Source organism: Liolophura sinensis, chromosome 7 (assembly GCF_032854445.1).
Source record: "Liolophura sinensis isolate JHLJ2023 chromosome 7, CUHK_Ljap_v2, whole genome shotgun sequence".
Classification (NCBI taxonomy): domain Eukaryota; kingdom Metazoa; phylum Mollusca; class Polyplacophora; order Chitonida; family Chitonidae; genus Liolophura; species Liolophura sinensis.
In genome coordinates, this window is record NC_088301.1 from 40,631,917 (window position 1) to 40,654,635 (window position 22,719).

General features: G+C 37.7%; 1 protein-coding gene across 1 annotated transcript in view; it reads right to left on the reverse strand.

The window, feature by feature from the left end:
- Nucleotides 1–141: 141 nt before the first annotated feature.
- Nucleotides 142–22,719, reverse strand: part of LOC135470914 (uncharacterized) — a 22,967-nt gene continuing 389 nt past the window's right edge. The window contains 43 exon segments of the mRNA XM_064749963.1: nt 142–226; nt 531–606; nt 609–804; nt 1,324–1,460; nt 1,463–1,501; nt 1,504–1,538; nt 1,856–1,941; nt 2,162–2,236; nt 2,804–2,919; nt 3,073–3,201; nt 3,611–3,740; nt 3,920–4,083; nt 4,267–4,305; nt 4,502–4,529; nt 4,960–4,997; nt 5,297–5,392; nt 5,542–5,600; nt 5,845–6,081; nt 6,445–6,744; nt 7,448–7,466; nt 7,646–8,313; nt 8,739–8,834; nt 10,798–11,075; nt 11,233–11,449; nt 11,609–11,694; nt 12,040–12,114; nt 12,747–12,859; nt 13,204–13,332; nt 13,628–13,757; nt 14,128–14,306; nt 14,706–14,750; nt 15,190–15,226; nt 17,356–17,403; nt 18,069–18,139; nt 19,557–19,615; nt 19,913–20,071; nt 21,034–21,134; nt 21,137–21,329; nt 21,716–21,731; nt 21,915–21,996; nt 21,998–22,217; nt 22,481–22,631; nt 22,634–22,708. Of these exon segments, the coding sequence (XP_064606033.1) occupies nt 142–226; nt 531–606; nt 609–804; nt 1,324–1,460; nt 1,463–1,501; nt 1,504–1,538; nt 1,856–1,941; nt 2,162–2,236; nt 2,804–2,919; nt 3,073–3,201; nt 3,611–3,740; nt 3,920–4,083; nt 4,267–4,305; nt 4,502–4,529; nt 4,960–4,997; nt 5,297–5,392; nt 5,542–5,600; nt 5,845–6,081; nt 6,445–6,744; nt 7,448–7,466; nt 7,646–8,313; nt 8,739–8,834; nt 10,798–11,075; nt 11,233–11,449; nt 11,609–11,694; nt 12,040–12,114; nt 12,747–12,859; nt 13,204–13,332; nt 13,628–13,757; nt 14,128–14,306; nt 14,706–14,750; nt 15,190–15,226; nt 17,356–17,403; nt 18,069–18,139; nt 19,557–19,615; nt 19,913–20,071; nt 21,034–21,134; nt 21,137–21,329; nt 21,716–21,731; nt 21,915–21,996; nt 21,998–22,217; nt 22,481–22,631; nt 22,634–22,708 (5,312 nt within the window).

Genomic DNA, 22,719 nt, shown 5'->3' on the forward strand with positions numbered 1-22,719 from the left:
TGTGTTTTCCCTCAGAAAATTCTTCCTTTGGTCACCATCATTTATACGACCACATAAGTGTCCCGATTAAGAGAACCAACAGCGACAACAATCTTCTTGGCCATGGCAAGGTTTTCCTCATCCCATGTAACGACTTCGAGATCAGAAAATGAGATCAGAGTGCTGGTCAAAATGGTCGCTGGCGTTGGTAGACTGTCGAGAGTAGGGCATGACAACAGGACAGCGCCTACAATCAAATGAAGACATAGAGTCATGTCTGTCCATCGAAATAACTCAGCCGAACGTAAATGAATACCATGTGGAATGGAATTTAAGGTGCTAATTTGCTCCATGAAAGGAGTTAAAACAAACAAAATGCAAATAAAAAGAAAAAAAATAAAGACTGCTTGTGAAATCAGAACATTACAGATGAACGATATTACATTTTTGCAAATGAATGTTCATATCTGTTGTCATTATATAAATAAGTTGACCAGACTATCCCCTTGCTCTTGGTCCCACAAGAGATTTGACATACGCCCTGTACTTACGCAGCGTATCTGTTCAGCAGTTCTATCTTCTCAGCTTGCAACCCACTCGTGTCGAGCTTTCCTGCCATCAAATCAATGCTTGCTTCCGCAGTAGATACGTAGAATTTTTACTTAGACGGCTGCCGAGTGGATTCATGTCTCTTTGAGTCGAAGGAGGGCGCTTGCGCGGTGGCATCGTGTACTTCCGGTCAGACATGTCCAGTGGATTGTCACATATATTGTCGTGCATGGACATAAACAACGGTATGTAGCAAATGTAGTCCAAGAATGATATCTGTGAAAACAATGAGATAAAACCATAGAGTGTATGTTTCAAACAAAATCATGGATTTTATCTCTCATACTATACTGTGAGGTTAAGTACGAGTGTTTATTGTATTACCGTAAGAAGATACACACTTTCTGTTTGCAGATATTATTTATATTATTTGCGGAGTCATATGCTTTGTGCAACCAACTACATAGAAATATGGAAGTGGTAAAACTGAAACTCACTTCGCATCAGACATTAATATATGTGAGCGCCAGATCTGATATTCACAAGCCTCTCGTTTCCGGAATTGAAACAGTTCAGATCGATAACGGCAAGGCAGTTAATAGCGCGCACCGTTATCAATAATCCATAATCAAAGAAAAGATACTATAAAACGTACTCGTAAGATGTAAAAAGGAACGTGTCCTCTTTTTCAGTAATGTCATGAAGAGGTATGTCACTGGGTTAGAGAAAACGCGAACCATGAGAAAGTTGCATAACAAACTTTTTTGAAGTGAAACGAGGGTGGGGTGTTTTTACCTCTCCCCATGAGTTTGGTTCCATCTGTTTCATGATGAACTGCTGTTGACCCCAGTTCAATCCGCCGGCCATGAGTTCGATCTTGAGCGATTCCGAGGTGATATGATTTGGGTCACGATCCGATTGGACATTATGTAAAACATAGCGTTGTACAGATCCAACTTCCGCTCTATATCTGCAGATTGCAGATGTCCAGAAGGTGTCTTGCAACAGGACTGAAGAGCAACAAAAAACCCGATCGACATTAGCACAAGGGCACACGGCAAACAAATATCAAACCCAATTAATCAACGCACAATGCCCAACATTTATTTAAGAGCAAGTCCTTTTTGCTTTGGCTTGTGGTTATCTGTAAGTCTCTGTGACATGCCACAAAGGCACATGCTGGTGGACATCGTGAATATGTACAATGGATGGCACTTATGAACACACAACCATGTAACACAAAACTACAAATAAGATGACTCACAGTCACACTTTTACTAGTGGCAAATTGGTTTAGGTTTAAAACACAGTGGGAAAAGACACTTACTCCATCATAGTTACCCTCTCGCATAATGCAGTGATTACTGCAAACATCCGGAAAGTCAGTTGAGTGCTGTCATCGATATGCAATACCTGTAGATACAAAAGGTACGAATTGCAACCAGAGCAATTACACACAATCAATCCAACTGTGCAAAACCTGAATACACATGGATGTAAAACGTCTATGACATATATGACCGGTATCTCATGAAAGTCGATGAAAATTATAAATGTTATTAGTAATATGTATTAACAGAATGTATTCTTTTTAGAAATCGTAACACGCGCAATGTTACAAATAACACCATACCTTTAGAACATAATCCATTTGCTTCTTTGTCATTTCTTCAATGCTGACAATGCCCTCAAGTGCCACCCGGAGTTCCTGTCGGCAAGTAGAAATAATGATGATGATAAAAACAGATAATAGTTTCTAAAATTAATGATCTTTTTTATTGTTTTAAGAAATAGGGAAGAAATACATCGAATAAAACGCCTTTAGTTCGAATTACGTAGCTCTGTGTAAATCCTCTTTCCTTGTTAAAACAATTATGTCTATACTCATCGATTTTGTTTGGTTTTACATTTATGATGGAAAACTTCTAGCAACCCGGTTTTGTCCAACTATAAAACTGGCCGCCCACATATAAGTGAAATATTCTTAAGTATGGTTTTAAACAAATCAATAAAAATTAATAATGAAGTTAAGGTATCAGCACATATATGTAAAAGATTTCAAACTCTTTCGACTCTCTTGTCGGTTGTTTGAAAAACCAGTTTATTTCATATAAATTAAACGGTAGATTTACGTTACGGTGGTGATACCACGACTTCTCCATTACTATCACTGTACCCACGCACGACTATGAGTCTAAAGCAGTGTATAACAAATCAAATCAATAAATAAATAAATACTACTTATTAATCATATACTTCTTTGGCTGGCACTTACAGTATAGTTGATGACCGTGTCCAGATTTCCGTCCTCCACGACAAAGGCCTTGGCGTATCCTTCTAGTTTGCCAGGATCAACCAAGCGGTAATGGTTCAGGAAATCTATGGAGGAATCTGCAAAACAAAAAAGTGTCGCGACACCCACGAAACCTATGTCAAACGCACAACGTGTCACAACTATAGGGTAATGAAACGAAAGAGTTTACCACAGTAAGACATTTTGGATGTCATAAATCTAGAAAGCAAGCACTGGTATATTATCTTTACCCCTTTCGTCCAGATCATGCGCATAGTCTTGTCTGCGTAGGGTCGATTCCACAAGTACCCGCTTCATGTGTTCGACGAGGATCTGTCCACCGCGAGTGAAGAGAATGTTCATACGTTTTGGACCTCGAACTGAAAGCAGTAATGGAATTTACAGAGAATCCTCTCCACAATTAAAAATATTTAGCCTTATTCAAGCCATTTTCCAACGAGCTCCTCAATAAATAAAGAAATGATCGTAAGAAAGAAAATGCAGTGTCGTTTAATTTTTACGAACCAAACCAAGCAATCACTGGGCTGGCCGAAGTCATCATGGCTGTGACAAGATATAAGGACATTATCGCTCTGCTAAAGGTATAGCATAGATAACAAACACAGAGCTGTATGTACACTCCACTATCAACAGTTGAGCAAAATGTCTTATTTCCTATGACCAAATTTAAACCCTAAATCCCACACGTCATTTGAAATACTTCAAAGACATGAACTGTCGCTTTATCAAATTATATATCACAAGGAACCGTAATACAGTGGTTTCCACCTGAGCTGACGTCAAAGTTGGGATCATTTGCCAGTTCCATAATAGACTGGTATTTGTCGTAGTCCTCAAGCCTCCTGGTTCCGACTGCTTTCCCTCCGTCCTGTATCATCAAATCCTTCCCGAATTTTTCCTAAAATATATATATTTATATATAATGACACCAGCCTGCTTTTATTGGTCCTTTTTGATGTGTTTGATGGTTATTCTTTCAGGGTTGCTGGTACATATCTGTATAATGTATAACGGTACATTTGTAAGTACAATGTGTTAATCTCAAACACGATAACCCATCAAGATGATTTGACATACCTTGAGTTTCCTAGCTATTTCTGCCTTTGAAAGACGCGGGTCTATTCCCATTCTGCGTAAATCATCATCTGTTAGATTATCCAGATCAATTGCCTTGACTCCACCTTTGAGGCGAATGTTCCCATCTTTGTCATATTCAAACATGTCTTCGGCCTTTTTCTTTTCTGGGAAATGATTTTTATACAATGGTTGTCAGAAACAACAGAAATCTTCTTAAGAAGAATGGCATATTTCGGAATGTGAAAGTCCTTTGAAAATAAGAGAATTTACTGAAGGAAAGCTGGTTTTTCGGTTGTAAAACAGTGTACTCCAATTAAAATAAAAACAATACATGCATCCACACTTACGTTGGTTTTCATCCTGTTTCTCTTGCTCTTTCGACTTATCTGAAATATTTCAAAAATAGGTCACATATATTGTTATATATTGGGTATGAGGTGCAGAGAAAAGATTCGAGTTGAGCAACATATCGATGATGTATTAAACAGAAACGTGCTTTACGTTTGGATATGTTCGTCTTCATGGTCCTGTATTCATAGCTGTCTTACTTAATGAATCATTAATGTTTTTCGAATTTCTCACCTTCTTCATCTGATTCCTTAGTCTTCACCTGTAACAGAAAATTTTAGGTAAAATCAGCAACAGACGCATGTGTATGTCAAATGTCATCCGTAGAGTATCTAATTCACATCATCATTACTCTTCAATCGCTAGCATACACAAGGTGCGGGTTCAAAACCAGTCTTGAAAGATTCCCCATTTTGCAAAGCTTATTGGTGACACTCGGCGGCGCTCGAGTGGCCGTTTGCACAGTACAATGTTCGTTGCAAACCACTTGTCATGTGTATATGTGGCTGTCACACGTGACTTGTCAAAGTCCAGGGGCTTACCTTAAGGACACCGGTTTCCTTCACCCTTAAAACTGACCTCCATTTTATAAATGAAAAATTCTTGAGTCAAAGTCAATCCGTCATCGTCACTTATAATGCAGGCAAGTACTATAAATCGTGAGTATGCAGGATTCATTTGAATATACTCACCTTTCCGCCAATGTTTGATATATTGGACCCTCTTCGATCTGAAATAACAAAGAGGAATTATTTACAGCCTTTCAAACATACGCAACGTCCGAAGTTGATAAGAAAATGATCATAGCTCGAAACAATTATGACTTTGTTCATACAGTGGTCCCAGTAGAGCCCTTTCACGGCAAATAAGCAAATTCCACATTTGTCATAAAATTTTCTACGAGAAATAAAAGTTGGGATTATGTAATTATGGTAACTGTTTGTGTTACATGGAAATTACTTGCGTGAATAGAATTATCGCATACGTTGGCAAAGAGAAGTGGTTAAACACCGACGTAGCAACACTTGCCTTTCGAGATGCCCTTTAAGGGATTGATTGAAGGCAGTTTATTGAATGTTGGTAAATCTCGAATTTCTCTGCGAGATTTAACGCGACTCGGATCATCTGAAAATATAATGTTTAAGGCGTATATCATAGAGCATAACTTTGTAAAAATAAAATGAACTAATATGTAATATTGACAAAAATCATCTACTATTAAAACAGATTAAATAGGATCCCATACTGGACAACGCTCAATTTTCTGGTTTTACCTTGTTTCTCGCCATGCTGTTTTCCTACGTAAGACTTTCGGCGTCCATTTGCCCCCCAGCTGAAACGTTCAATTTGTAACAATTTGTAACATGGTATTGATAAGCGAAATTTGTAAATTTGTATGTGTTGCTTGACAACCTGTTTTACAGTCCTACAGTGTATACATGCACTGATCAAAAAGGTATTTAAACCCTGGAACTTACATGGTAAACACCCTAGCTATGTATTTGTTAAATTTGATTTAGACCTACGTCAAAGGCAATACACGTTACATGTCAGTTTATGTCATGAAGTAGACATACTTATCATGGCTGAGGCCAATGTCCCTGTTATCTGTTTTCATGGAGGGGTTTGTAGCCTCCCGCCCAGGACCTCTCTCGTAAGTCACCATGCTCTTGGGTTTTTCCCTTGGTGTACCTGCCCTACCAGACCGCTCGCTAATAACAGACTTTCGTCTCTCGGAGAGCTCCATTTCCCTTCGCCTCGCTGCTTCCTCTTCCTCCTTCTGCCTTTGTCGTTCGAGTCTCTCTAGTTTCTCCCTGGTTAAAAAATAATTTTATTTTGTCATCATTGTCATCATTTTTACTCACTTTCAGAGGCGACAACGCAGTTTAAACCAAGTGTCAGAGCAGTGACATTTTGCAAACCAAAACATCTTGTTTTATACAATAATACATGGTACACTGTTTCATATAATTATTGTTACCACGTGTTACCTTTGGTCAACCTAAATTGCATTTTCTTTCACTATAGGCCTAAATAAATAATGGTATATAGTAACAAAGCCAACACGATAAAGCCAGGCTTTGCTTTCAGTTTCGCTTATCTCCAACATTTCTTTACCTTTCACCTTACTAAGAACAAGGGATAACACAATTTAAGTCAAAAGATCATATACGTACTGTTCTCGCTTTCTCCTTCTTTCGTTGGCGAGGTCGATGTTCTTCTGCATTTGCTTCCGTTTTTCCTGTCTCTCACGTTCTCGTTGTAACTCTTCATCTGTCTTAGTGGACAAATCAGACCGGTCGTCTGCTGTTTTAGCGCCCTCTGTGTGATCACCGGGTTCGGAGGCACCAGGCCACAGGCCATCTTCTGGCTCTTCTTGAGGTAAAGTGTTTACGTCTGTCAAGAACTGCTTCACCATCGAATCGGCACGGGCGATCGGCTTCAGTCGTCTATTCGCATACTCCTCTGCGTCCAATCTTAATTTTAAAGGTTCAGGTAAAATGTACAATGATCATGTTTTTTTTGTTATGTATAGACTTTACGAGGTAAAAGTAGTATTTCACATTCGGTTTTAGCTTGCAGTAAGTTGGATATAACACCACAAGATGGCCCTATCTCCTCCCTCCCAACAGTTAGATCCCCCTATTATTGTTCCCTTTTACGCGAAAGTAGAAACGAGTGTAATGCAGGCTATGTTGCAGTATCTCTATAATATCACCTCTAAGCCTCTTGCTCTCATCGCCCCAGAATCCAATATCGTTCTGGTACAGATGTGGAAACGAGTGTAAAGCAGGCTATGTTGCAATATTTCTATAATATCACCTCTGAGCCTCTTGCTCTCAGCGCCCCAGAATCCAATATCGTTCTGGTACAGATGTGGAAACGAGTGTAATGCAGGCTATGTTGCAGTATCTCTATAATATCACCTCTAAGCCTCTTGCTCTCATCGCCCCAGAATCCAATATCGTTCTGGTACAGATGAATTATGACATTAGCTCTTTAGTTCTATTGAGATTGTTGTGTGCGTATATGATTAGAATTCAACAGGCAAAAACGTAGGAATTCAGCCAAAATGTACATTTTAAGGGCATTTGAAAAATCATTTTAAGATTTATCCACAGCATTTAACGTTAGCGACTGTAGTAAATACAGCTATTTTATATTTGAAAAGATACTTACGTTTCACCGGTAAAAGACCCTGAAAATAATATTACAATATAGGTAAGATTCACACAAAACAGCTAAAGGTCATCTAAATTTCTTTGACTTAAGTGGACGGTGATTTTAAAGTATCTGGTAAAGACACCTTTCTTTCTACTCGCTTTATTTTTAGATGCATTTTACTGATATTCCCTTATAGATTACGGTTCTACTTACCAATTCTAGGTCTTAGTGAAGCACCGTCTGTATCAGCATCATTGTGCGGTAAGGCTGTCCCATAGCCTACTTTGTTACCTCGAATGTCCCTTAAAACTTTCCTTTTGAACTCGTATCTTGTTCCACCCTCACTTCTTTCACTGTAGTAACTGTACTCACTGTCCTCGTCACCAGATGCCACATTCTTTTTGGTGTTTGGTCCGAAATTAAATTCCTTATCTGTGGCCAGAAAATTCATTCTGGAATTGCCAACATCGTTTTCATCAGGACTTTCATATATTTCACTAGCACTGTACGTGCCATCATCGCGACGTCGTCGACGCTTGGTGTGACGCGTACCGCCTTCACTGACGACGCTATAATAGCTGTGAGCACTGTTCGCGTGGCGTCGATCACGACGTCGTTGCCTGCGTCGTGCTTCCCCTTCCTCGTCTTGACTGCTGTGATAGGACTGTGCAGCGCTGTACGTTCCGTCTTCGCGTTTACGTCTGCGCTGGACATGGCGAGTACCTCCGGCGCTGACGTGACTGGTGTAGCTGTACTCACTGTCGCTGTCATTATTTCTTTTGCCTTTCTTGTAATCCTTAAGTTCCTTCTCAGTAAGCCCTTCAGGTGTGCCCCTTCCGCCTTTCTTGACAGCTTTTTTGGCTCCAACCACCCTGTCGAATTCAGATCACAAAGATGTTGTACGATAAGCGCACATATATGACAGTGGTACGGCAACACTGACGTAAAATACATCGTACGACAAATCTACGCTAAAAAATATCGCACGCCGCTTTGTGAAACTGGGCCCAGTACATTAATACAAAAACATAACTTAATTTTACGGATATATTAAAGGGCACGAGAGGCTTTTTTGGCAACAGTTAATGTTCAGGATGAAAATTAACAAAAAAAAACAAAAATTTCAACACATTTGCTTCATATTCAAAATCAACTGATATGAAAATAGATAGTGGTAATACAAATAGCCATATATTATCATACATTCAAATGAAATCACACAAAAGTTGAATAATTCATACTATCTTATACGGCTGCTTATGCTATACACGACTGTTCATGCGCCCATGTCTCTCCTTCGACGTACTTTTTAATGAGTTTACCAGTAACCGGGTCCTTCTTGTATTCATACACGACACCATCTTTTTCAAAGCGGTCCCCTTCTTCTGCTAAAATAAAACTTCTTCAAATCAAATTTAATTCATTGCTCAACACCTTTGAATGATAACCCTGACCGAATGTAAAAACAGCTTAATTTTCTGATCTTCATTTTATTATTAGCGCGAGAAAACAGAAGCAGCTCCGCGATTTAGCGTTGTACTAAAACCGAATGAACTATTCTGTACATTTTCCCCGACGTTTGGAAACAAAAATCTGGCATTGTTCACAGAAATCGAATTTAATACGGAATCATGTTAATTATATACTAATAATGTTGTTTGATACACGTCGTGACATCAGCAAGGATGATACCAGTGGCCAATGAATGTCACGCGAACCGAAACCATTTAAGGATCGAAGGGTCAACGCCATTTTTAGGTCAAGGGCAAAATAATAAAAAAAAGAACTCACCCTGTCAATACGCAATGCAAGCGTGTCTCACCAAGAACGAAGACCTGTCTAGTGTATTCATGTGGAAATGCGAATGACTGACACGTCATTTCCAGAAACGAAAAAGTGAATAAAGCATTGTAATGGAACACGCGAGTGAAGGTGTGAAAAAGAAAAGTAGGCTCAAACAAAGAAAACAATATGCAATATGTACGTAGATAATGTATTTTATTAACTAAATACATCAAATGCTACACTGATATGCAAATATATACATCAGTGAAATATAAATACCGTCTCTGTAAATTGGCACATCATTGGCTCACTGTGCAAAACATTGCACGTACAAGAACTACCTGTTGAAAACAAAATCGAAAACAGATGCTTAGATTTACCCTTAAGAATGTAACCTAAAATATAGGTCGTCGTCATATGACTGACAAATTGTTAAGTACGACGTTAAACCCCAAGCACTCACTCACTCTAAGATATAGGCCTGTGACTTTAATTTTAAATCATTCAGTTAAAAGCACTACTCACTAAACGTCAATACATTTTATTCCTTCGTCCTGGATCACTATCAGTATATGTATCAATACAATTTAAGTTACGATAGGATGTGGAGCGAATGCGAAGCAGGCAATAACTCACCATGTTGAGCATACATCTGATAAAAACTTACCTCAATAGTGCATCATACCACAATATTTAAACAGATTTTTTTCGGTGGCAGAAAATTCTGCAAAAAACATGGATAGTTAGTTCTGTAGACTTATCCATTAATTTGCTCTGTTTTTTAATAAAAAGTTCTAAAATATTTGACTTTGATTTGATGTAATTTACTAACGCCGTGGCATGTTAATAATATAAGATTTTATGGTACCAAACTTCAGTTGTTTTTAAACAGCAAGAAATAACAGGATGATCATTTATTTATCTGTAATTGTTCTTTTATGCTAATACATTTTTGTATTGAAAGGTTTGTACGTATTGAGATTAAATCACTTTAGAAACACCGTTGAACACTTGTTCTTTTCCCTTCAATATTTGTTTCATTACACGCCACCTTTTAAATGTGTGGACTCAGACGCCGACGTTATGTAAGCGGAATTCACCCAATAACAGTCTAGCCCTTGGCAACAGCACGTGCTGGCCCATTAAGGAAATCCTTGTTTACGTTGAGATTCATATCTCCGCACATTTTTCGAAGTCGATTTTTTTTTTCAGAAAGCTTTACTGAGCGTTTCCCCGTTAACAATAACGATTCTTCTCGTCACTACGTTTCCATGTTAAAAACACAAGATATACATAATACAGCACCATGTGTATTAAGATAATGGTTACAAAACCACACATCATAATGTTATCACAGCAGTAAAAGTTATCACACTTAAATCATAAAGGCGGAGGGAACACAGCCTAACTCCAGTCCAGTTTGTCGGAAACTTTCACCTTGGGTGCAGTTTCTATGATTTTTGGAAGCCTGAAAAAGAATGTAAAAGTCATTTATTAGAATACACGTTAAAGACTTTCAGTGAAAAATTATATTGGATAAAGTTAGCCACAATTCAGGTTTTGCCGTATATTTTACTTACGCAGCATATTTGTTAAGAAGTTCCAGTTTTTCCTTTTTCAACTCGCTGGGGTCAATACGTCCCTCCACGAGATCCTGAGCCTGCTGTCTCAGCATGTGAGAGGAGTCTTTCTTAAGTGGGAAACCTAGCGGGTTCATATCTCTTTGTCTTGCAGCTCCTGACGTTTTCCTGAAGTTACCCGTGTACTTGTCATCGCGCATGTCCAGCGGGTCAACACAGATGTTGTCGTGCATGGACATGAATAAAGGAATGTAGCAGAGATAGTCCAGAAACGAAATCTGAAGGTGAAAATTAAACAATTGTCTTGGACATATTGACTAAAATGACACTAATTAACAAAGATCGTTTAATTCTGCGCGAATTATAGGAAAATTCCACGTTGACTGAGTAGTTAGAGTATAGGAAACTCCTAATCAAGAAGCTCCAGTTTCTTACCTCGCCAAATACGTTTGGTTGAAGACGATCCATAACATGCTGTTGTTGTTTCCAATTCAAGCCACCAGCTATAAGCTCTATTTTGAGAGATTCGGCTGTGATAAAGTTACCGTCCCTGTCTGAGCTCGTATTGTGGTAGAACATTAGCCGGTACAGGTCCATTTTTCTTTCAATGTCCAGTAAGTTGCAAATCTCCAGCAGATGTTTACTTATTGGGCTGGAATGATTGAAGGTGAAATTTCAAAATCATTCTGCAACGTTAACGTTCTCTTTTACTATGAACCACAGTGCAAAACCACTTAAGACTGCATACTATTACAGATATATTTCTTCTCTTAACCTTCATCTTTGCTTAAATCTTGGCGTAAATACTTACTCCATTTGAGTAACTCTCTCGCACAGAGCCGAAATAACAGCAAACATTCGGAACGTAACTTGGCTCGCGTGGTCTATCTTTAACACCTGGAAAAAAACAAGAAAAATATACAGCTATCTTACAACCGATGTTTCATAGGCAAAAGGACCTCGCCAAACTCACCCTCGCTAACAGAGCTTATTTCTGCGGTTTATTGAAAGAACACAGCTCCTTAACTAATGAGACGAGGAGTTTGAATCCAAATGCCACTAGTTGAGATGAGCAAGTTTGACAGATACATGACACCACCGGGTTTCTTTCACTTATAAACCAGCGTAATCGACGTCTTCTAAGTGAAATATTCTTGTGACAAACTGCACATAACCAAAAAAAAAGGAAAAAAGTCGTTTACTTTAACACGTTTGCACTGATTAGGAATTAACTGAACATACCTTTAGGACATAGTTTAGCTGCTTTTCGGTCATTGCATTAATGCTTGGAACACCGTCTAATGCAATTCTCGTCTCCTGTAAAACAGTATCATTTCAATCAAGCATATTCTCGCTTAATAAGGTTGTAGACGGATATTATTGTCATATATGTAAATAATATATGGGCTGGAATTTAAGAAAAAAAAATTACTAAAATAATCGCACGACCAACTTTCAAAACAACGGTTAACACAAACCACCACAGAACTGATAAAGTACATATCTAAAGAAGTTGGGACGGAATCATGCAAAGTGAAGGTGTCAACAGTTTTTGTATATTGAAATATTATATATTTTATCGTATTTATATATTATATCAGTATTCAAATCGTGTATCATGCTAGTATATAAGCTGTCGATAATTAAAATATATATCCTGGTTGCGCTATGGTTACAACTGTTCATTTATTGACGGTGGTAATTTAATGTAACATAAAGAATATATGACCCCTACGCACGGGTTAAGCGGAATTAGATACAGTTATGAAGGTGAGAGTCAGAGATATTGTGCACTCTGTCCACATTTACTCACAAGGAATATATGTGCACACTTCTGAACGTTTCCAAGAATTTGCAAAGACTGTCTAGACTGTTATAAGTTTAAGAGAATAACGAAAACAATTTTCCGTGTAAATTGCAGATAGCAGGGATGGTTAAGTATGACTCACATCAGAATCTATAACCGTGTCGAAATCCTCGTCTTCTACAACAAATGCTCTGGCATATCCTTCAAGCTTCTTGCTATCAACTAGGCGGTAATGGGTGAGAAAATCAATGTCCCCTTTAAAAGAATCAAAGGTAATAAAGTAGATGAATTATTAGAACGTAATTGGGTTCAGGGATAGGTTGAGTGAACACTCTATTCCAGTATAACAATTAATGGGTTCACAAGAAATAACCTTTAAAGAAAGACTTGGAAATGTGTCACTTTCAGAACGAATTTCTGTATTCCTTATATTCAATACTCCAACACCCATATGGTGAAATTATTTGCTTTAGCATAACGCAGAGTGTGTTTGAGAGTGTTTCAGTAAACAAGTCTTACATGGTGAATCATCCAAGAAAGAAGACAATAAAAGTAGTAAACTAATACAGTAGTTTACGTAGTCCTACGTAAAAACTCACCTTTTTCGTCAAGATCTTTAGCGTAATCATCATCATGCAGATTACTTTGGTCTAGTATTTTCTTCATGTGATCCAGCAAAGCTTGGCCACCACGCTTCATCTTTATCTTCACCCTCCGCTGACCTTTCACTGGTGAAGAATTGGGTAAACAGTTGCACGTTACGCCTTGCAAAAATTTTATCAAAACAAATCAAATTCTCAAGAAGCAAGATGACTCTTGAACGGATTCTTACTCCTCCATGATAAGTATGGTGTGCAATACTGGACGATATCTGTACTAGGATCTGTTATTCGAGGTATCGAATCGGCTTACATCGAGAAAAATTTAATTCTCAGCATTAAAACTGAACCTTCAAATGAACTTTTATGATGTATAGTCGTTGGAGAAGAGCTTGTCCACTTCGTCTGAAAGATTGAAACTTACAAGTGGAAATGTCTAAATCGCTATCCTCAGCTAATTCATCACTGTCAACGTCACTTCCGTATTCTGACAAACGCTTCGTTCCTATTTTTGTTTTTCCCTTTGTGATGACGATATCGTTTCCGAACTTTTCCTAAAACATGAGAAAATTATATTTCTTACTTAAATCAAAAATTTCATTGGGTTTCAGAATATTTTATTCATTTTATGATTTTGCCAACTATTAGACTATCGTCTCTGCTCTGGTTTTACTCACCATGCTGTAGTTTTTTGTAAGACATAATTTGTTTATATCTGTCATCCCTTTTACGGGTCGATTCTTTTAAATTCGTTAAAATCTTTCTTTTTACCATTTTGAAAAAAATATGTTGAATGATATATGGGCTGCAAAAATTAATGTCTGATATTCGTACATGCAGAATGTAAAACTGCACAGATTAAATATGTTATTTTTTAATTGCCGAATCTTTGGATTACAGTGAATATTTGCTGTGACCCCTCACCTTTAATAATCTGGCAATCTGTTGCTTTGACAAGTTTGGATCTATTCCAAGCTTTCGCAGGTCATCTGATGTCAATTTATCCAAGTCTATTTTCTTTTTTCCTTGCTTCAGTCTGACCTGTCCGTCCGCTGTTGTTTCAAAGTAATCGCCCTTTGAACTATCGGATCCCCCGGATCCAGCTGTCGACAAAATGCAAGTGATGGGTGAAAATATGAAATATGTTCCGAATAAGCCATTTAACAAAACTCCTTATATTAGAACTTGTAATACTTCAAACACCATTTGTTTCCGTGTCTGGTAACCATGAGCTGCATGTTATACAGCTCATGTTATAATGTTATGTTATACATTAAATGGGCTTCCTCTCCGGCCGTAGGTGGGGAGGTTTTTCCAGCAACCTGCGGATGGTCGTGGGTTTTCCCCGGGCTGTGCCCTGTTTCCACCCACCATAATGCTGGCCGCCGTCGTATAAGTGAAATATTCTTGAGTACGGCGTAAAACACCAATCAAATAATTAAATAAATAAGTAAATAAATAACATTAAATGTTATACATTAAATGCCTTAAATAGTTCTTACGCCGCTTTGATTTCTTTTTTCTGCCGATGACGTTTCCTTCAGCATCTGGTAACAGACAAAGGAAGAAAGGAAGGTGAAAGTTAGGCTTTTGGACAGTGTTGGTTTTTATTATTGTTTTTGTTTTGTTTTTTTGTTTTTTTTTTTTCTTTCTTCTTATTTCCATGTTTGATATGTTTTTTGGACAAATGTTTTATCCAGCGTTCAACGAAAAGGGAATTCTATTCCAGTTTGAACTCGCTTATGAAAGACACCATAATATAAATATTACTTTATTTACTGTTTTCCGTGATAGTCACCGAACTTTACCTTTACAATGATAAAGGTAGATAAGGCCTCATTTATCAATGGCTGGTGTGGTGAATTGAAGAAAAGAGCATATTACACTCCTCTCGAGAATGGCATGTACCACTGTAATGCATAAACTTGTAAATGTAATGTTGGTATTGAATTGCATGAGATAATTGAGCTTAAACTTTTTCCTCACCATATTCATCTTCATACTCGGACTCGTCATCTCCCGCCTGTAGACAGAAAAGAATGTCCATATACATGATAATGTTACAAAACAATGAGAGCAGTGACAACATAGCTAGTTTCCATTACATTACGTTCAAAATGGTTTGCCAGTGTTGATTAAGTACAGAGATAACAGCTGCATCAGAGACGCGCAGCACTTGCAGAACACTGTTACAACTGCTGTTTGGACTTTGCATAAGAGAGTATACAGTGCCTCTTATCCCTCGTCCAAAGGAACGTACATCATGAATGACAAACATGCCACTAGCACTACAGCTGTGTTTAAGATTTAATAGCCATCTGTTGTTGTTGGCGTTGTTGTAAGTAACTTTGATTTTGTTGATATACCCCTGAGTAAAAGAACTCCGTAATGAGCAGCAATAAATACTGGAGCAGTATGCTTTAAATAATGTTTTTTACAGGAACTGAACAGTGCCTAAATAACGTTCGCCCGAACACAAAGTTTTCTCCCCTGTTCCTCTATGTTATCGACATCTGTACAAAATCTGTTAATTACATGACCTAGGTAAACATATTTTTGCACATGCAATAGTTTAGTTCCATAGAGTTGTACTGATGGCGGTAAGAAATGTTTGTACCTCTTTGGAATAACCACCATATATACGGTTTTCTTACAGTTATATAATTATATCATGTGAGATTGAATAATCAGAACAAATATCAAATAATTGTTGAATAGATTTAGCAGATGGACACAGTAGACATAAGTCATCAGCATAAAGCAGGTGGTTAATAAAGAGACAAACTACCTTACATTACACAACTCAGAGATACATCAAGATCATGTAAGTAAACAGAAAACAATATAGGTGATAGAATTCCCCCATGCCGCACACCGTTAGAAACAGTAAAGGAACTGGATATAGATGATCCCCATTTGACCAAAAAGGACTGAATATGAAACCAAATACACAGCAGGTACACGATACATAGAGGGATACCTGTATCAATCAGTTTCTTAAGTAGAGTCCAAAAACGGACCCTATCTAATGCCTTGCTGGCATCCATAAAACAAACAAAAACTGGACTACCGCCATTTCTGTACAGATTAATTACTTCCTTTACAACATAGATACACTGATCTGTTGAATGTCTCTTTTTAAATCCAAATTGTAAATCGGGCCTATATAACGACAATTCACACTGTTTCAAAATAACACCTTCAACGATTTTAGAGAAGACTGTGGCAACAGCAATAGGTCTATAATTGTCAGGACTGTTTATGTTGCCATACTTATCCTTAATTACAGGCGTTAGGGATTCCTGGGTCATTCCTTCAAGCACATGACCACATAACAACATAGCATTTATACAGGGAGAGAGATGTACAAAAGAAACGGGTGGAGCATGCTGTAGGTGTTCTGTCTTCAGACTATCCACACCTGCTGATTTACAAGTTTTCCGCCAACAATGCTACAAATCTCTGTTGGGGAAACAAAACATGAACAGAAGTACGGTTTTCATTTCGAAGAGAAGAAAGCGTGTTAAGAACGCTACTTGTGTGGTTTTGCAATGAAACCCTGTTCAGGACTGTTCGAAATTTATTTTTCCAAACGTTCACAATGTCAGATTCTCTCTCAGCATCATCAGTGTCATTAGGGAGAGCAGTACGCTTGCAGTTGTTGATTTTAACTTCTGTCCAAAACTCCTCTGGAGACTTGTGGTAAAGTGCCTCAGCCATTTTATCAGCGCGAATAGTTTGTTCTGACTGACGACAGAAACGTAAAACATATTTAAAGTTATGTGTACCTTTGTTCCTTAACCAAGTACGGTGCTTTAATGACAAGCCGTTCCAAATGTCTAGATATAGGTTTTACTTTTAACGAGTTACACATGTCCACTGTACCGCTTTCGCAAGGTGCAACCGAGTTTCAGAATTCAAGAAAATCGAAACGTCGAAAGGTGCAAATCCTATATACAAAAGTTTTGTCCTTTAACTCACTGGACTGATCGCCATATTGGGTGAATCGATATTATAAATGGTACCGAGAGAACCCGGGTTTAGCAGCCTTAATTTTGTATGCCAGCTAAACTCAACGTATATGAGATTTCTTACAAAATGATTTAAATCGAGTGCTTGTTATTATATATGTTGTATATATTTATACGGTACCTTTTTTCGTCTGACTTTCTTGATAATATTGCCTTTGTCGTCGTATTCCTATAAAAATAAGGAAATGTATTTTTTTCCAAAATTGTCCATAATAATCAAATCCCAATAAGCAAAACCAGGCATACTTGATTCCTATGAATGTACATAGATAAGAGCATGCCAATGTATGTATGAATGATTTATTGTATCTGCCCTGAAATGGCGTGAAAATTTCACTTTCTGAGACATATAGAGCTCATAGAATATCACTTTTCGTGCTGATACGTCTATTTCCATACTTATTAAGATATCATACTTATTTCCAAACAATCCTTAAAACATTTATAAAATTAATTAAAATCACAGAATCAGACGAAATGGGAAAACTGGTTACATGCACAGTCTAAAGTTAAACTACCAATAGGCCGTATTTCAGCGGTAACGTGTAATCATTTGCCAGCTATCGCACTGTGGTCGATGCTCCATAAAAACCAATATTCTTCTGGTGGACTAAGTATCCTCGAGGCTTGATTTCTTTCCATTGCTCTGGTGTGGCTGTTCATTAAATACGTCATTAACACAGAATTTTGAGTAATTCTAAGTAATATCATTTTCCAGCTATCACACTGTCGTTGCTTCTTTGGATTTAATCTCTAATTATGCTGTTGCTTTTTTTATATTAGACATGTTTGAACCGTCCCAATTTACACTTCGTTTTAGAGGGATCTACTCACAATGTCATATTCTGTGGAAGCTGATGAACCTTTTCGTCCTTTCTTCTTCTTTCTCTTTCCAGGAACGCCATCTGGAAAAGTTTCCTCCATATAGCTTCACATTTTCAGTTTTTCAATTTTTAGTCATAGATTATACGCTTTCGATGCAAACCTACACGATGGTAACAACTTCATTGTTATCTATGTATACATACATATACATATTTTGGAGGGGGATTTGTTTACTAACAAAATGCTAACTATTTTTCATGTAAGAATTACATTTCTATGATATCCACCAAGTTGCTATATTCAATATTTCATGAACATATACCTAATAGTCATTTAATTATTTTGTCGATATGCACCATAGCAAAGTGTTTCCCCCTCCATATGTTGTGTATAAACTGGTGTTAAAAAGCATTTTTTGGTGAATAAATAAAATGAAAATTTTCCTTCCTAGGTCTACGTTTCGATGCAAAAGTACAAACACTTCAAAAAAATAAAAAATTGTGAAATACACAACGATGAATAGAACACATAAAGATGTAAATAACCATTTTCCACTAGAATACTAGGTTGTTTTAAGAGTGCCCAGGATTACAATACAAGCTTGAGGAATCTGTGAAAGTGGATGAAACGGATAGAAACAAGGGAAAGCACGTAACACGAAAGAGGTGCTCTACAGCCAGCATAAGAGAAGAAAGAGTGTTAGTATAAAACACAAAAAAAATTCTCTTCTCAACTGAGTTAAAATCACACGTGCTCAGGCACATTTATTATACCTTGATTGATGAAGTCATATCGTGTCTTTTTCTTCTCAAAACATCTTCGTCGTATTTCACTAAATTGTTACATAGACAAGCTCGCTGCGTCAGACGCCTAATGGATTCTTCTCTTTAGAGAATTTTCCGTTTAAATATTGGTGTTGCGATGAGGCCATAGCGACAATCAAAGAACAAAATGAGTACGGGAACTTAATACGCGAGAAGTTCTTCTAGGTTTCCTTTTTTAGGCGAAGCGGCATTAATTCGCAACTACTAAAGAATACTGATTAAGGATAGAAATTATTTGATTAATAAGCAAGGGATGTCTTTACATTCGGTAAGAGATTCATATATGGTGTGAATGGAAAGTCAGAATATACATGCGGTCAAGGTAAGTTCAGATGCTAAGCAGGCAAAGATTACATGCAATAAATAATCCATCGACATAATCCGTGCAAATAAAATATAATATATGAGTAGTGAATAATTATATGAAAATGCAATAATAGTAGTAAATAATAGAAAGCATGAAAAGTACTAACAGCATCAAAGCTTTAAAAATAAGCATGTTTCCACAAAAGAGACAAAACTCTAACAACAAGTTATACAACGCATTTACTTCTCATTTTTCCCGTGTCATCTATGATCTATTCAGTATTTCAGAAAACGTATTTCTATAAGGTTAAATCATTCTTCTACGATGAAGATGGACTAGTGGGTTAATACAATGAAGCTTATATACCCTCATCGCTTTCGTCGTCAGCCTCGTGACCATCTTTTCCCTTCTTCTTTTTGCCCCACCTGAGAAAGTATATATGTATATATTATGATAATGTATGAAATGTGCATAACATGATGTTATAACATAAGAACAACACTTGTCATTGTCGGTAATCATTTTGTACCCAAATGCAATTACTCGCAAATCTGCAAAGTTAATCAAAAATTGTATTTGAGGAATTTTACTAAAAAGACAATGATATCCGAAACTAGATGGATTTACGTAGATACTTAAGCTCACGGCATGTAGTTAAGGTTTTTCATCACTATCTGTAAGGTATCAGCGTGGTATATGTACGTGGTGTATGCTTGACTTACTCGTCGTGGCCAGGGCCAAGATCCCGTCCATCTGTTTTTCCACCAGGACCTTTATCTCTGCCCTGCATCTTATCATAGTTCACCATCGATTTGGAAGCCTTCTTTCGTTCCTCTTCCTCTTTAAGGCGCTTTGCTTTCTCCTTCTTCTCTTGTTTCTTTCTGCCAAATCACGTCGAGTATACAATTTTGACGTTAAAGGTTTTGGATTACAAACAAAGTTGGTGTCTAATATGACGTTACTTGTCTTTTTCAATTTAATATGTAAGGTCATGAAAATGGTCAGTATGTCAGTTCGTTGAGATTTTGAATACATATTTATCCCTAACCTTTTTCACATATTAACATATGCCTTCACACATTTGCTCTTGTAAATTTAGCAGTTGTCTGAGATTAATTTTGAACACCACTTGTTAACTTTTTTGACGTAAGTGCTATCACACTGTTGCTACATTCTTTTCCCGGTAGGTTTTAACATTAAAAACTCACGCCACACTCACAGCACAGTAAGACATCTGGATCAAACAATGCTGTTATACATACACTTCAGAAAAAAACACAATGGTACATACAGAAACACCATAAAATAAGAACACACAATCCCACAACGATATGCACAACCGAGTTGTCATATATTACTTTTGTGTATATATATGTATGAATATTTGTATTTGGTATATGAAGATATTGTTAAGGATCTGATGGCATGTCTCTTGATCGTGTTATTATGAATAGCAGTAGAAACACCGTAGGTATCCAACTACACATATGTTAGTGTTAAATATATGTCATATTATACTAGGGGCCTCCGTGACTGAGGGGATTAGCACGCCAGGACGGTGCAGTGACCAAGGAGCCTCCTATTAATGCAGTCACTGTGAGTTCAAACTTCCTCTCCGGCCGTACGTGGGAAGGTCTGGCAGCAAACTGCGGGTGGGCGTTGGTTACCCCCGAGCTCTGCATGGTTTCCTCTTACCAATATGCCATCGTATAAGTGAAATATTCCTGAGTACGTAAAACACCAATCAATTAAATAAAAAAAATAAATCATACTACACAATGTATGATTAGTAATGGCACTCAGCTGTGAGAATCACAAAGACGTATTCTTTCTTTATACAAACTTTTCGTGTTTGGCCACCATCTCATCGTAGGCATCGCCGTATTTCTCCCGCCTTTTTTTCTCCCTCTCTGCCCTTCGCTTGTCTCTTGCGCTGAGGTAGCGCGCCTCCTTTCTTCCTCCGTCATGTTTTCCAGATCTACCGCGTCTGAATCCGTTGTAGCGTCACTAAAGATGTCCGGAGAGGTATCTCCGTCAATGCCCCCTTTGCCTTTGCCCTTTTTACCCTTTCCTTTGGTTGGTTTCTCCTTTTTAACCCGTATCTTGCTCCTTTTCCGTCGGATTTTTAAGGTATACACGCTAAAATCAGGACAAGCGCAAACAAAAGATTGGCTAACAACTAAGCTACATGGGGCACACTATACATATCTGCTCTAAAACAAGCCAAAGATTATTATGCTACTATGTTCACCACATCTACAAACTAAAATGGAACGAAACATCATTTTCAAGCACATACTATTCTCTTTACCTCTTAATCTGCTTCATATATATATATATAGATATATATATATATATATATATATATATATATATATATATATATATATATATATATATATATATATATATATATAGCCTTCAGGAGATGATACATGAAACTAACTAACTTACAACGAGGACTAGGTTGAAGACAAACAAATCTACAAAACCATACGCTATACATTTATAAAGTAAACATTTACCTTTCTGAATCCGAATCTGGAAGAAATAGAAAGCAAAAATAAAAATAAAATTACACAATGCAATGGATGGGTATTTAATGTATTTACATTGACTTCTCACTACTTTTGATACAGGTAAATACAGGTAAGCAGAATCTATATACTATGCCTTCGATGACAATTTTTCGGGAATGACAAATATGAATGGACCGGTTCTTACCATCTGGGCTAGAATAGGCCTCCGCTTTACCGTGGCCAATCACGCGGCCATGTTCGTCGCGAATCCTCTTCTTCCGTTGGCGGCCTTTTGGTGCCACCTTCGCTGACCTCACTGAAGTAGCTGTACTCGCTGTCACTGCCGTGTTCTCGACGCTTCTTCTTTTTCTTTCCCTTGTGAAGACCACCGCCTTCCAATCCGCTGTCTGAACTGTGGTAGGACTCACTGTCGCTGTACGTGCCGTCAGCACGCTTACGTCGACGTTTCACCTTGCGGGTGCCACCAGCGCTGACAATGCTGTAATAGCTGAATAAAAAAAATTATGGGAAATTCTTTGCATTAAAATGGCAAACAATGCACTGAGTATCTTTATCAGTAACAAAGACAACAAAAATGTTGTTGAGCAGAAGTGAAACTAAACAGCTAAACAAAATATTCCTTTGTGGCATATTAATTCTTTCCCATTCATATAAATTTGAATTGTAAACATCACTGCTCATTCCTCTATGCGCAGGCTGGTGAGTAAATATCAGGCTTTGTCCATTATACAACTTTTTCAAACTAATTACCTGTGCGCACTGTCAGATCCGTGCTTCCTTTCCCTGCGGCGCCGTCTTCTTCTCGCAGCACCCTCTTCGTCTTTATCGCTGTGGTAAGACTCGCTATCGCTGTAAGTACCATCAGCCTTCTTTCTGCGCCGGCGCACATGTTTAGTTCCACGGCACTAATGACACTTTTGTAACTGTATTCACTGTCGCTGTCAGCATTCCTCTTTCCTTGTTTCCTACGGGCACGTTCTACCACGGTT